The 14,521-nt window shown below is 48.8% G+C and overlaps 1 protein-coding gene across 3 annotated transcripts in view; it reads left to right on the top strand.

Moving 5' to 3' along the window:
• Window positions 1–14,521, top strand: part of mocs1 (molybdenum cofactor synthesis 1) — a 40,261-nt gene that overhangs the window by 14,056 nt on the left and 11,684 nt on the right. For all 3 annotated transcript variants that reach the window (XM_038799050.1, XM_038799049.1, XM_038799051.1), the window contains exons 4-7: window positions 2,449–2,510; window positions 7,382–7,493; window positions 9,817–9,929; window positions 12,714–12,824. In XM_038799050.1, coding sequence (XP_038654978.1) covers window positions 2,449–2,510; window positions 7,382–7,493; window positions 9,817–9,929; window positions 12,714–12,824 — 398 coding nt within the window. The remainder of the gene's footprint in view (window positions 1–2,448; window positions 2,511–7,381; window positions 7,494–9,816; window positions 9,930–12,713; window positions 12,825–14,521) is intronic.

Below are 14,521 nucleotides of genomic sequence, written 5' to 3'. Positions count from 1 at the left end.
TGAGTGAGCGACGCACTGTCGAAGGTACCGTCTTTCGGGTGAGAGCCTGAATCGTGGCCTCGTCTGCCCTCACAGGAGCATGTAAAAGAATCCGGTGGCACTATTTGTAAGAGAGGAACGTATTCCCTGACATGCTGGCCAATGTTTACCCCTCAATTAAACAAACCATTTGATGGATTCCTCATCACTGGGTGCAATTTGTGAATAAAGTTCGGAAGTCACTTCCTTGGCTGTAGAGTGCTCCGGGACCTCCCGAGATCTCGAAAAGCCCCACACAATCAGAGGTCCTTCCGTTATTAAATACCAGCCCTCAGACGTCAAGTTATTGACAAAGCAAAACCACCTCCCGTGTCAAATCAAGTCTAAACCAGAGAGGCCAGGCCCAAAGTTCCCGCAAAGTTTAAAAAGGAGTGAAGTTGTTTCCTTCAGCGAGTCTTGCTCCACTTGCCTCTGACTCTCTCCAGGATTCACTCAGCATAATGACTGGATGGAAAGCGAAAGCACTTCACCCCGGGCTGGATTCTCCAGTCCCTCGGCCGCGTGTTTGTCGGCGCTGCGCTGTTCACTGGTGTGGTAGCAGTCCCACCCTTTAGTGGCTCTTGACTATTCACGATGGCACATTGGTTCTCCAGCATTGCTCACTCCCTCGATTAGATTCCAGCTTCCCAAGATCCCATTATTCAATTGCTAAACTAGCCTTGTGTTCGTAAATGGTTAATTATTATTCATTTTGACGGTTAAACTCGATTTATGCCATCCTTGCTCTACAGTCTTGATTTGGCCTCTGAAAGAAAATTTCAATTTTCCCAGTCGTTGTGCTGAAGTTACAAACAGCTGCCACACGATGGTGCTGTAAGCCCAACAATGAGTGTCTGAGTACAGTCTGCGTCTTGTACCAGCTTCTAAACCACGGCCTGTTTCTTCTCTCCAATATCTACCTCTCCCATTCGACAGGGCAGCACGGTAGCATAGTGGTTATCACAATTGCTTCACAGCTCCAGGGTCCCAGGTTCGATTCCCGGCTTGGATCACTGTCTTTGCGGAGTCTGCACGTTCTCCCCGTGTGTGCGTGGGTTTCCTCCGGGTGCTCCGGTTTCCTCCCACAGTCCAAAGATGTGCAGGTTAGGTGGATTGGGCATGCTAAATTGCCCTTCATGTCCAGAATTGCCCCTAGTGTTGGGTGGGGTTACTGGGTTATGGGGATAGGGTGGAGGTGTGGGCTTGGGTAGGGTGCTCTTTCCAAGAGCCGGTGCAGACTCGATGGGCCGAATGGCCTCCTTCTGCACTGTATGTTCTATGACAGTAGGGAAACACACAGAGCCTCGACTCAGCAGGTCGCTGGTTCAAATCCCACTGCATCGAAATGAGGATAGAATCTAGGGCTGAGGGAGTGCTGCAATGTCAAAGGGGTGCCTTATTTCCGATGTGATGTTGCACAGGAGTTTGGGAGTGGAGCAGGAGAGTCCTCCCAGCTCTCACTTGAACAGTTGCCCCGTCCTCCAGCCAGCCCCAGTCACCCGGCAGAGCCAGATTGGGCCTTCCATCGTCCCGTACCTCTTGTGTTTGGCGAGGTACGGAACGATGGGTCAGTTTAGCTTGGATGGCTGGATTGTTGATGTGGAACGACGCCCACGGTGCGGGTTCAATTCCCGAACCAGCTAAGGTTATCCATGTTCTTAAAGCTGCCCCTCGCCCGAGGTGTGGTGACCCTCGGGTGAAGTCGCCACCAGTCAGCTCTGGAGAGCAGCCTCTGGCCCTCGGAGACTCTGGCGACTTCCATTAAAAAGACATCTGGCAAAGCTGTCAGTAAGAGCGGCCCTGCCCGTTCTCCCCCGCACCACTACCCTATCATCACCAGCATCCCTGAAAGCTATGTCCTATACCTCTGCGATATTGCTCAGAGGGCGACTTTCACTGTTAATGCCCCGTTATTCCCCTTTTAAACAAAAAACACTTAATTAATTTATGGGATGCGGGCATCGCTGCCCAGAATGTATTTGTTGCCCACCTCTAATTGCCCCTTGAGGTAGTGGTGGCCGATACATCTGAGTCACTTGCTCACTTGTGGGTCTGGAGTCCGATGTTTTGTCAGACCAGGTAAGGAGGTGCTTTTTGCTTTCTGACAATCCAATGGCTTGATGGTCACTCATACTACATTTATTTAATGAACGCTTATTTGAATTCCTCCTCGGTGGTATTTGAACTCGTGTCGTTAAGTCATCAGTCAAGGCCTCCAGTCCAGTGGCAGAGTCACTGTGCCCCATACTCCATACCTCGAAGCCCAACACTCGGATCAAACCTCTCGAGAAGCCTCCTGTGCCCCATGACGTCCCACCCAGGCACATTGTACCCTGGCATGTGTTTTGCTGTTTACAGTCCTATGGAGATGTATATTGTTCTTGCTGGTTCTATTACCTAACGTATTATCTCTCTCTTTTTTAAACTCAGGTTTTCACAAGGTGATGGAGGGTATTAACAAAGCTATCGACCTGGGCTATAATCCAGTTAAGGCAAGGCTCTTGAACTCTTACCAGTCTTGTTGGGGATGTGCACTATGAACTTTACCCTTTCACTTGGCACTAATTTAATTGAATGCATCATTGAGCTGGTAATGATTGTCTTTGCTTTCCCAGGGTCAGGCCAAATCAGCCACTGCTCATCATGTGGCTTTTTATAAATGGATGGTTTATGAATTGGAATTTTATACCATATATACAATGTTTACAATTTATGCTAACTTTACTATAATCAATCCCAGACAAGGCAACAGACGGTTTATTGTAACAGAAGCAATGATATCATGGTAAAGGTTACACCAGATGTTGTTTGGTTTAATGGTGCTTTGGAGTTCTCTCTCTTAACCTTCATTTAACCTTCTGTCTCTCGTAACCTTCATTTAACCTTCTCTGTCTCAGCCTTCATTTCTCAAAGGACCCGGTTGTGATGGCCCCTCTCCCATTTTACCCGGATTCTTCCTCCTCCCCAACGAATAACTCCCAATTGTAAATGATGACGAAAGGTCATTGACCCGGAATAATAGCTTTGGTTCTCCCTCTGCAGCTGCTGCTTGACCAGCTGACCATTTCCCGACGATTGCCGCTTTCCATTCAGACCCTCTGCTCCGCGGTATTCTGCTTTTGTTTCCTAAGCGTAACGTGCAATCATCTAGGACCCCCCTCCCTCGCTCTCTCCACCACGCCCCGTGCACCCGATGTGACCATGGATGGTGAGCAGGGAGGGGGCACTAGGGTACCTGAAAAAGGGTAGTACGGTAGCACAGCGGTTAGCAGTGCGGCTTCACAGCGCCAGGGTCCCAGGTTCGATTCCCGGGTTGGGTCACTGTCTGTGCGGAGTCTGCACATTCTCCCCGTGTCTGTGTGTGATCCCTCCGGGTGCTCCGGTTTCCTTCCACAAGTCCCGAAAGACGTGCTGTTAGGTCATTTGGACATTCTGAATTCTCCCTCTGTGTACCCGAACAGGCGCCGGAATGTGGCAACTCGGGGATTTTCACAGTAACTTCATTGCAGTGTTAATGTAAGCCTACTTGTGACAATAAAGATTATTATTATATTATTAGGGGAAGGGCATTTCTCCCAATCCCTGTCTGATATGGGGATTGCTCGAAGGGGATGGTCACAGTAGTGGGGCCCAGTTAGATTCCTTCGCCAAAATCTGGCCTGGGTATTCAGGCTGCTGATTGGATCAGTCCAGTTTGGATTGGATTGGATTGGATTTGTTTATTGTCACGTGTACCGAGGTACAGTGAAAAGTATTTTTCTGCGAGCAGCTCAACAGATCATTCAGTACATGGAAGAAAAGGGAATTAAACAAAATTCAAGAAAATACATGAGAATACACAATAGGGCAACACAAGATATACAATGTAACTACATAAGCATTGGCATCGGATGAAGTATACAGGGTGTAGTGTTAATGAGGTCAGTCAATAAGAGGGTCATTTAGGAGTGTGGTGACAGTGGGGAAGAAGCTGTTTTTGACTCTGTTCGTGCGTGTTCTCAGACTTCTGAATCTCCTGCCCGATGGAAGAAGTTGGAAAAGAGAGTAAGCCGGGTGGGAGGGATCCTTGATTATGCTGCCCGCTTTCCCCAGGCAGCGGATGGTGTAGATGGAGTCAATGGATGGGAGGCAGGTTTGTGTGATGGACTGGGCGGTATTCACGACTCTCTGAAGTTCCTTGCGGTCCTGGGCCGAGCAGTTGCCATACCAGGCTGTGATGCAGCCCGATAGGATGCTCTCTATAGGCGTTTCTGTTCTGCCAAAGCCAAACCCTGCTAACAATCTTTTTTTAAATTCATATGTGAGATGGGAGTTCCAGCATTTTGACCCAGTGACAGTGAAGGAACGATATATTTCCAAGTCAGGATGGTGAGTGACTTGGAGGGGAACCTCCAGGTGGTGGGGTTCCCAGGTATCTGCTGTTCTTGTCCTTCTAGATGGTAGTGGTCATGGGTTTGGAAGGTGCTACCTAAAGAATCTTGGCAAGTTAGTGCAGTGCATCCTATGATACACACGGCTTCCACTGTTCGCCGGTGTTTTAATGTTTGTGGAAGGGCTACTTTGACCTGGATGGTGTCGAGCTTCTTGAGTGTTGTTGGAGCTGCACTCGTCCAGGCAAAGGGAGAATATTCCATTACACTCCCGACTTGTGCCTTGTAGATGGTGGACTAGATTTGGGGAGTCAGAGGGTGAGTTAGTCACCACAGGATTCCTAGCCTTTGACTTGCTCTGATAGCCACAGTATTAATGTGGCTAGTCCAGTTCAGTTTCTGATCAATGGTAACCCCCAGGATGTTGACAGTGGGGCATTCATCAATGGTGATGCCATTAAATGACAAGGGACGATGGTTAGATTCTCTCCTGTTCGAGATGGTCATTGCCTGGCACTTATGTGGGGCGAATGTAACTTCACAGAATACTACAGTGCAGACGAGGCCCTTTGGCCCATCGAGTCTGCACCAACGCATGAAAGGCTGCCCAACTCATCCCACTTGCCAGCGCTTCACCCACAACCTTGAATGTTATGGTTTGCCAAGTGCTCATCCAGGTACGTTTTAAAAGATGTGAGGCAACCTGCCTCTATCACCCTCCCAGGCAGTGTGTTCCAGACCATTACCACCCTCTGGGTAAAAAGGTTTTTCCTCAAATCCCCCCTAAACCTCCCACCCGAACTTGTGCCCCCTCGTAACTGATCCTTCGACTAAGGGGAACAGCTGTTCCCTATCCACCCTGTCCCTCATAATCTTGTACACATCGATCAGGTCACCCCTCAGCCTGCTCTGCTCCAGAAAAGACAACCCAAGCCTACCCAACCTCTTCATAACTTAAATATTCCAACCCAGACAACATTCTGGTGAATCGCCTCCAGTGCAATCACATCCTTCCTATAATATGGCGACCAGAATTGCACACAGTACTCCAGCTGTGATGTCACCAAAGTTCGATACAGCTCCATCATGACCTCCCTGCTTTCGTAATCTATGCGTTGATTGATAAAAGCGAGTGTCCCATATGCCTTTTTCACCACCCTATTAACCTCCACTTCTGCCTTCAGAGATCTATGGACAATCATGCCAAGGTCCCCATGTTCTTTGGAACTTCCCAGTGTCAGACCTTTCCCAGTATACTTCCTTGTTAAATTACTCCTTCCAAAGTGTATCACCGTACGTTTTTCAGGGTTAGGTTCCATCTGCCACTTATCTGCCCTTTTGACCATCCCGTCTATGTCTACCTGTAACCCATGTCAATCAGCCTCACTGTTAACCACCCAGCCAATCTTTGTGTCATCCACAAACTTGCTGATCCTACCCCCCCCCCCCCCCCCCCCCCCCCCATAGTTATGTATGTTGTTTATATAAATGACAAACAGTAGGGGCCCAGCACGGATCCCTGTGGTACTCGTCACTGGCTTCCTGTCACGAAAGCAGCCGTCTGTCATCACCCTTTGTCTCTTACCGCTGAGCCAATTATGAATCCACCTTATCAAATCACCCTATATCCCATGTGCATTTCCCTTCTTTAGAGGTTTCCCATGTGGGACCTTGTCAAAGGCTTCACCACCCACTGGGACTGGTTTAGCACACTGGGCTAAATCGCTGGCTTTTAAAGCAGACCAAGGTAGGCCAGCAGCACGGTTCAATTCCCGTACCAGCCTCCCCGAACAGGTGCCGGAATGTGGCGACTAGGGGCTTTTCACAGTAACTTCATTGAAGCCTACTCGTGACAATAAGCGGTTTTCATTCATTTTCATTTCATTTTTTCACTCATTTCATCAACGCACCTGGTCACGTGCAAAAAATTCAATCAAATCTGTTCGGCATGTCCTCCCTCTGCCAAAGCTGACTATCCCTGATCTTGCTGCTTGTCAGACCAAGCCTGGATATTGTCCAGGTCACGCTGCATTTGGACATGGACTGCTTCATTATGTGAGGAGTCGCTGAACATTGTGCAGTCATCCTCAATCATCTGCTCTTCTGACCTTATGATGGAAGGAAGGTCATAGGGTTTTACTCTTCCAATCTATTTGTATCTTTTTGTAGCCTCGTGGACAATAGCTCCCGATGATTGGGACTCGAGATTATTTTAGCTGATGGAGAGCGATCAGCTCTTACCTGATCTCCAAACTGAGAGAATCAGGTTATCTACCAGTTAAAACACCAATCTCAAGGTGTCCTCTTGTCATGGCATTAACTAGATAGACTTGCTTACGTGATCCCTGTGTGTCCCAAAACACCTTCGCAGCCAATGAATGTTTTTGAAGTGTAGTCAGTGTGAAATTGTTGGAAGCAATGCAACAAACTGTACACAGCAAGCTCCCAGTAACTGAAATAAGGTGGGGACCACCTGAGGGTTAAAGATTGGTCTAGACTCTGGTGGGAATGCCCTCGCTCTTTTTAGAATGCTGCCCCGGGATCTTTTACCACATGAGAGTTATTGTTACATCTCAGAAATGGTGTTAAAAACAATGGCGGCAAGGTGGCACAGTGGTTAGCACTGCTGCCTCACAGCGCCGGGGACCAGGGTTCGATTCCGACCTCAAGTGACTGCCTGTGTGAAGTTTCCACTTTCTTCCCGTGTGTGCGTGGGTTTTCTCCGGGTGCTCCGGTTTCCTCCCACAGTCCAAAGATGTGCAGGTTAGGTGGATTGGCCATGCTAAATTGCCCCTTAGTCCCCAAAGGTTAATTGGGTTGCAGGGTTAAGGGGCAAGGATTGGGCCCAGGTAGAATGCTCTTTCGGAGGGTCGGTGCAGACTTGATGGGCCGAATGGTCTCCTACACTGTAGATATTCTATGATTCTATTCTAACTGACACCTCCGCTCGCCCAGCAAAGGATGATTGACCTGCTCTTTGACCTTTTTCTCAGGTGAACTGTGTAGTAATGAGGGGTCTTAACGAGAATGAGCTATTGGACTTTGTGAAGCTGACCGAGGAGAAGCCTTTGGACGTGCGGTTTATTGAGTACATGCCATTCGACGGTACGTATGCATCAGCTTAAATACTATTCAAGAGGGGGTTCCGGGCCCTGAACCCTGATTGACCTCCGTTGCTGGAGCTGATGCAGCATTTCTTGCTAAGTGCCACCAGGCTGCCAGCTGAGGTTTATGATGGGAAATGACTCCCTCTGCCATGAATTAATGAATCTTAATTATTCCCAGAGTCCAGGAACAGTTTGTTATCCCATTGCGACATGAAAATTCTTGCCAGTGTGGTTCGAACTGTTTTTGTTCCTCCATTGTCGCAGTTCTTTGATTGTTCAACAGATCCATCTCTGCCTCCCCTTCCCCTTCTCCAACTCGTACCCCAAGCCCCCATTCCTTGAGCTTGGTGGGCTAAACAGCGAGAATAATTGTGAAGCAAGTGGGAGCCAAGGAATGCGTTTCGCTCCGTAGCGTTGAGGCTTATTAATCACCTCAAGGTGACACTCTGGCAGAGACGGGACAGCCCCGCACATTTCGGGGAACCTCTTTCGGGGAACCTCTTAAGACCTGTGGGTCTGGGGAGTGCCTGGGCCACGAGCCCACTGCAAGGGACAGAACATAAAACGTAGGAGCAGAAGTAGGCCGTTCGGCCTAGCGAGTCTGCTCTGCCATTCAGTGGGATCATGACTGATCTTGCACGCGCCACTTGCGCTTTATTAACCTTTATTAATCATACGTAAATTAAACCAGGTGGAAAGACTATAGCCACCCCCCCAACTCCCTCCTTTCCCAAGGAAGCCTCCCAGAGGGTGGTCAGCAGTAAAGTGCGCCATTGCTGTCGGATGTTGGGGAGGTGAGGTGGGTGTGCGAGGAGAAGCTGGTATTATTCAGGGCCGGCTCGAGCCTATGGTTAGGAGAAAGGTTCAGGGAGGGAATCCCATGGTTTGGGGGCCTCGGCAAGCTGAAGACAAGAACGCCTTTGAAGAAGGCACGACAATTTGACGAGGTTGTTTTGATTTTAGGCAAATGCAAGGCCGAGGGGATGTTTGATTTGTAAACTAGCTGCCTCGAATTAACGATCAAGGGAGTTACACTAAACCATTAAGTCATGCATTGGCCTCCACCCTCTGACCGAAATATATCCCCGGACGCTCACGCATGTTACATCCCATCCTCCATCCTGTGAGTTGGGGTTGTGTCCAGTTCTGAGCATCACCACACAGGAAAGACGTTGAGGTGTTTGAGGGGATGCAGAGATGATTTACCAGAGCATTTACCAGCGTAGAGAGAATTCAGCTGGCTGGTGGGTCCGGTAAAACTATGATCGTTCATCTTGGAGCATAGAAAGCGAAAGGGACTTTGAAAGGAGTGTTCAAAATGAATGAAGGGTTTTAATAGAATAAATGAGGAGAGACTGCAGCAGGAGGGTGGGTGACCAAGGGGGACCAAAGAGAAATGGCAAAAGCATCAGAGGTGAGGTGAGGAGAATTTGTTTTCTCCATAGCGAGCTGTGATCTGGACTTCACTGCACCACACTGCAAGGCAAATTCAATTCCAACACATGAACATGACATAATTGGAGACCGTTTTTCTGCTTATTTATTCTTTCACGGGATGTGGGGGTTGTTCGCCAAACTAGCGTTTGATGCCCATTCCTAATTGCCCTTGAGAAACTGGCAGTGAGTCGCTTTCTTGAACCGCTGCCATCCCTGTGGGGTAGGTACACCCACTGTGCTGTTAGGAAGGCAGTTCCAGGATTTTGACCCAGCGACAGTGAAGGAACGGAGATATTTTTCCAAGTCAGGATGGTGCGTGGGGTTCCCAGGTATCTGCTGCCCTTGTCCTTCTAGATGGTAGAGATCAGAGGTTTGGAAGGTGTTGCCGAAGGAACCTCGGTGAGCTCCTACAGTGCATCTTGGAGATGGTACACATGGCTGCCACTGTGTCGGTGGTGGAGGGAGTGTATGTTCCAGATGATGGATGGGTGGTCAAATCAAGCAGGCTGCTTTGTCCTGGATGGTGTCGAGCTGCTTGATTGTTGTTGGAGCTGATGGTCATGTCATTGAATGTCAGGGGGAAATGGTTAGATTCTCTCTTGTTGGTAATGATGATGTTACCTGCCACCTATCAGCCTGAGCCTGGATAGTGTCCAGATCGTGCTGCATATGAGCATGGACTGCTTCAGTGTCTGAGGGAAACATTTCCCCAGGAGGCCAGGACAAGGTGGACATGCAAACTGACCCAGTGTGACCCGGGCTCCACAATTGTTTGGTTTGAGCATTGTGGATTCCTGGGAGTCTCGCTAATCCAAGAAATAAAGTGCCTTCGATCAAACCTGACACCACCTCGCCTTCATATATTCTTTTTGACACTCCGCTAGGTAACAAGTGGAATTTTAAGAAGCTGGTGAGCTACCAGGAGATGTTGGGCACCATTAAGCAAAGATGGCCTGACTTGGAGAGACTGTCTACAGGAGCCTCCGACACGGCTAAGGTAATTCTGCAAACTGCGGCCCCGAGTGACAGAGATCTGCCAAGTTTAACCTCCCCCGTGCAACATTTAGTTTGCATTCAGCTCGGGTGACCAGGCCTCAGGGGTGACCCTATGAGTGGAGGATAGTAGACTCCAGTCCGACCTGCTCCAGTGCAACACTGGAGGAGGGCTGCAGAGTCAGGAAGACTGTGGGGCCTGCTGATGTCACTGCGCATACTGACCAGCTTGGTGATTCCTTCAGCAGTTTTAAAAGGAATGTCGCATTAGCATCCCTCGGACGTCGCAGCGCACTTCACTGACCTCGAGTTAAGTTTGGCGGACAGCCAAATGTGGCAGCTAGTTTATGCACAGCAAGGCGACTCGATCTGTTTTAGCGTTTCCATTTAATTTAGGCTTTAATGGGCTTTGGGCATCGCTGATAATGCCAACATTTGTGGTGTAACTGTAATCGAACGGACTGTCTTACTAGGCCATTTCAGAGGGCTAATTGCTGTGGGTCTGGAGTCATGTGCAGGCCTAGACCAGGTAAGAACGGGAGATTTCCTGCCCCAAAGGGACATTAGCGAACCTGAAGGGTTTCTGCCACAATCAACAGTAGATTCCTGGGCAGCAGGGTGGCGCAGTGGTTAGCACTGCTGCCTCGCCACGTGGAGGACCTGGTTCAGCCCCGGCCCCGGGTCACTGTCCGTGTGGAGTTTGCACTTTCTCCCTGTGTCTGCTTGTGTCTCGCCCCCACAGTCTACGTGGATTGGCAACGCTAAATTGCCTCTCAATTGGGGAAAAAAAATAATTGGGTACTCTAAATTTCTAAAATTAGGGATGACGAGCTTTCAATTGCAGATTTTTCTTTTATTAATTGAACTTGGAATTCCACCAGCTCCTTTAGATTGATTTCACGTGTACCGAGGTACAGTGAAAAGTATTGTTTTGCGTAGTCCAGGCAGATCGTTCCATATTCGAGAAACATACGATAAATAGGATACTGGTGGGATTTGAACCCCTGCTCCCAGGATATTAGCCTGGGCGTCTGGATGACTGGTCCTGTGACATTACCACGATGTCACCATCTCGCCTTTTGGGGCGGGAGATGGATTTTAGTCCAGTTCCTCCAGTCTTGTCAAATTAGAGCCTTGGGGCCTTTTACCATCGGCTGTGCAGCACTCCCACACCACCGCGTTAAAGATAGATTGTCCGCTCAACCTCCTCACAGATCTGTCCCTATCCCACACTGAACCAGGCAAGCTGCCAGATACAGCTGTTCACAGTGGGGAAATGTGCATTGAATTTAAAAATCTTTATTGCCCACAGCAGTATCATCCTGCAAGGTTCAAAAAGAAAAACCTAAAAATAAAAACTGTGAATTCTTGGAATGGCAGTCAAAACATTTCTAGTTGGCCTGTGAACTGTGAATAGTTGTTGGCAATTTGTTAACAGAACTGTGTGTCCAAAGATGTGCAGGTTAGGTCAAAGATGTGCAGGTTTGGCCAAAGATGTGCAGGTTAGGCCAAAGATGTGCAGGTTAGGTGGATTGGTCATGCTAAACTGCCCCTTAAAAAAAAAGAATAATTAGGTACTCTAAATTTATTTTAAAAAGCAAACAAACAGAACTATGTGTCATTTAGACAATCTCTTCCTAAAGTTGATTGTTAAGTTCAATGCAAACTGATTTCTTTACTATATTTATCTCTGAAATGGCCTAGTAAGACAGTCAGTTCGATTGGGCAGCACGGTAGCATAGTGGGTAGCACAATTGCTTCACAGCTCCAGGGTCCCAGGTTCGATTCCCGGCTTGGGTCACTGTCTGTGCGGAGTCTGCACGTTCTCCCCGTGTCTGTGGGGATTTCCTCCGGATGCTCCGGTTTCCTCCCACAGTCCAAAGATGTGCAGGTTAGGTGGATTGGCCATGCTAAATTGCCCTTAGCCCAAAATTGTGTTTAGTGTTGGGTGGGGTTACTGGGTTATGGGGATAGGATGGGGATGTGGCAGGCCAGCAGCGCGGGGATCAATTCCTGTACCAGCCTCCCTGAACAGGCGGCAGAATGTGGCGACTAGGGGCTTTTCACAGTAACTTCATTGAAGCCTACCTGTGACAATAAGCGATTTTCATTTCATTTTTTCATTTCATTTCATAATCTTTTAAATAATTAATGCTTAGAAACGAGGGAGTTCTCAAACTCCACACCAGCCTGACGCTGTACAGCCACCATACTGAAGTTTGGAGCCAGATCACTGTGGATTTTATTTTGGTTACTCGTACCCAAGTATCTTCCAGATTTACTTATTTTTTAAATCCAGTGCTACTTTTTAAAAATCTCTTTTGCCTCCCCCACCCTTGCCCACCACCACGCCCCTCCTCCAGGCTGATTTGCAGTCGCTGCCGCTGATCCTGGTGCATCATGTGGGTGGGTTTGCATCGTCACTCGTTCCAGTGAGAACTGGATGGGGGCTGGTCTGTAAGTTCCCCCCCCATATCCAGCTACAGCGGGAATGACCCAGTCCTTGAGGCTAGGAGCTGAGGGGCCCATTGTGTTGCTGAATACAGCAAGAACCCGTCAAGGGGACGCTGGAGAATTGTTTGCTTTGTGGCTGAACGACCTCCGAGGCCTCTGGGGCAGGCCTGAGGCTGCCTTTCCACGGCTCTGACCCAGTCCATTTTCTCATTTCCCTGTCCAAGGGTCAGCTCGAAGGAAGGGAGAACCTTCAAAGCAATACCCGAGGGGACCTGGCACTCGGGAATGTTTTTGGATGCTTAATGGGAATTCACCTCCAGTTCTTTTCCTTTAGGCTTACAGGGTCCCCGACTTCCAGGGCCAGATAGGATTCATCACCTCCATGTCTGAACATTTCTGCGGCTCTTGCAACCGACTGAGGATCACCGCTGATGGCAATCTGAAGGTAAAGGGGCTGGAGACACCGGGCCTTAATTTTGAGTTTGCCCTCCTTTTGTTGGTCATCATCTGCGATGGATCAGCACCCACCATTCCCACCTTTTCCACCCCCTCTCCCAGTTTCCCATTTGGACAGGAGATCCTGGCAAATAGATACACTGCCGAATTGTGTCTCTGACCGTCTCTTTCTTGTAAGAAAACAATTCATCTTTACAGTCCTCTTGCTTTGCTTGCCAGCAGCTAGAAAATAGAAGAAGCTCTCCTCTGTGATTTGGCGCCAAAAGCACGTACATATAGGTTGATTTGATGTCAAGTGTACGTGCAGGGCGCACGCACCTGCTCACTGCTGCTGCTTCTGGCCGGAAGACTGCACACAGCCCCATTTCCTACTCATTTAAAAGGCGGCTGCGGGTGCCATTCTCCATGTAAAAGATGCTAGCAGCCGATGGCCGCTTCTCCCACAATCGGGACCACCGCAGAAACAGTGCAACCGATCGTTCCACAACCCTCACGACACCTGGCTGCGACTCGCACTTTGATAAACCCTGATTTAGATTCATTATTTATATATGTATGTATTTACGGGGAAGCTAGATCAGAACCATAAGATGCAGGAGCAGAAGCAGGCCACTCAGCCCATCGAATCTGTTCCACCATTCAATGAGATCATGACTAATACTAGCTCCACTTTCCTGCCTTATCCCCATAACACTTGGTTCCCTTCCTGATTAAAGATCTGTCTATCTCCGCCTTGAAAATACTTAACGACCCAATCTCCACAGCTCTCTGCAGTAAAGAATTCCACAGATTGACTACCCTCTGAGAGAAGAAATCCTCCTCATCTCTGTCTGAAATGGGTCACATCTTACTCTGAGATTATGCCCTCTGGTCCCAGACTCTCCCACAAGGGAAAACAACCTCTCGGCATCTACCCTGACAAATACACCTTCCCGGGAATCCTATACGTCTCAATAAGGTCACCATTCATTCCCTAAACTCCAATGCGTACAGGCCCAACCTACTCAACCTCCCCTCATAAGAAAATCCCTCCATAGCCGGGATCAACCCAGTGAACCTTCTCTGGACTGCCTCCATTGCCAGTATATCGGGAGGGAGAATGGAATAGAAGGATGGACAGAATTAGACAGAACGGGGGTGGGACAATGAACAAAGAACTAAGAAAAGTACAGCACAGGAACAGGCCCTTCGACCCTCCAAGCCTGCGCTGACCATGCTGCCCATCTAAACTATTTGTCAAGATGCCCCTTAAATGTCACTATCGTCCCTGCTTCCACCACCTCCTCCGGCAGCGAGTTCCAGGCACCCACTACTCTCTGTATAAAAAAAAACTTACCTCGTACATCTCTGCTAAACCTTGCCCCTCGCGCCGTAAACCTATGCCCCCTTCTACCCTGGGAAAAAGGGTAATTGACCCTTCTACCCTGGGAAAAAGTCTCTGACTATCCACTCTGTCTATGCCCCTCATAATTTTGTAGACCTCTATGAGGTTGCCCCTCAACCTCCGTCGTTCCAGTGAGAACAAACCGAGTTTATTCAACCTCTCCTCATAGCTAACGCCCTTCATACCAGGCAACATCCTGGTACATCTCTTCTGCGCCCTCTCTAAAGCCTCCACATCCTTTTGGTAGTGTGGCGACCAGAATTGAACACTATACTCCAAGTGTGGCCTAACTAAGGTTCTAT

The sequence above is a fragment of the Scyliorhinus canicula genome, chromosome 6, assembly GCF_902713615.1.
Source record: "Scyliorhinus canicula chromosome 6, sScyCan1.1, whole genome shotgun sequence".
NCBI classification, from domain to species: Eukaryota; Metazoa; Chordata; class Chondrichthyes; order Carcharhiniformes; family Scyliorhinidae; genus Scyliorhinus; species Scyliorhinus canicula.
Note: the sequence above shows the minus strand (reverse complement) of the source record. Positions and strands in the feature narration are given on the sequence as shown.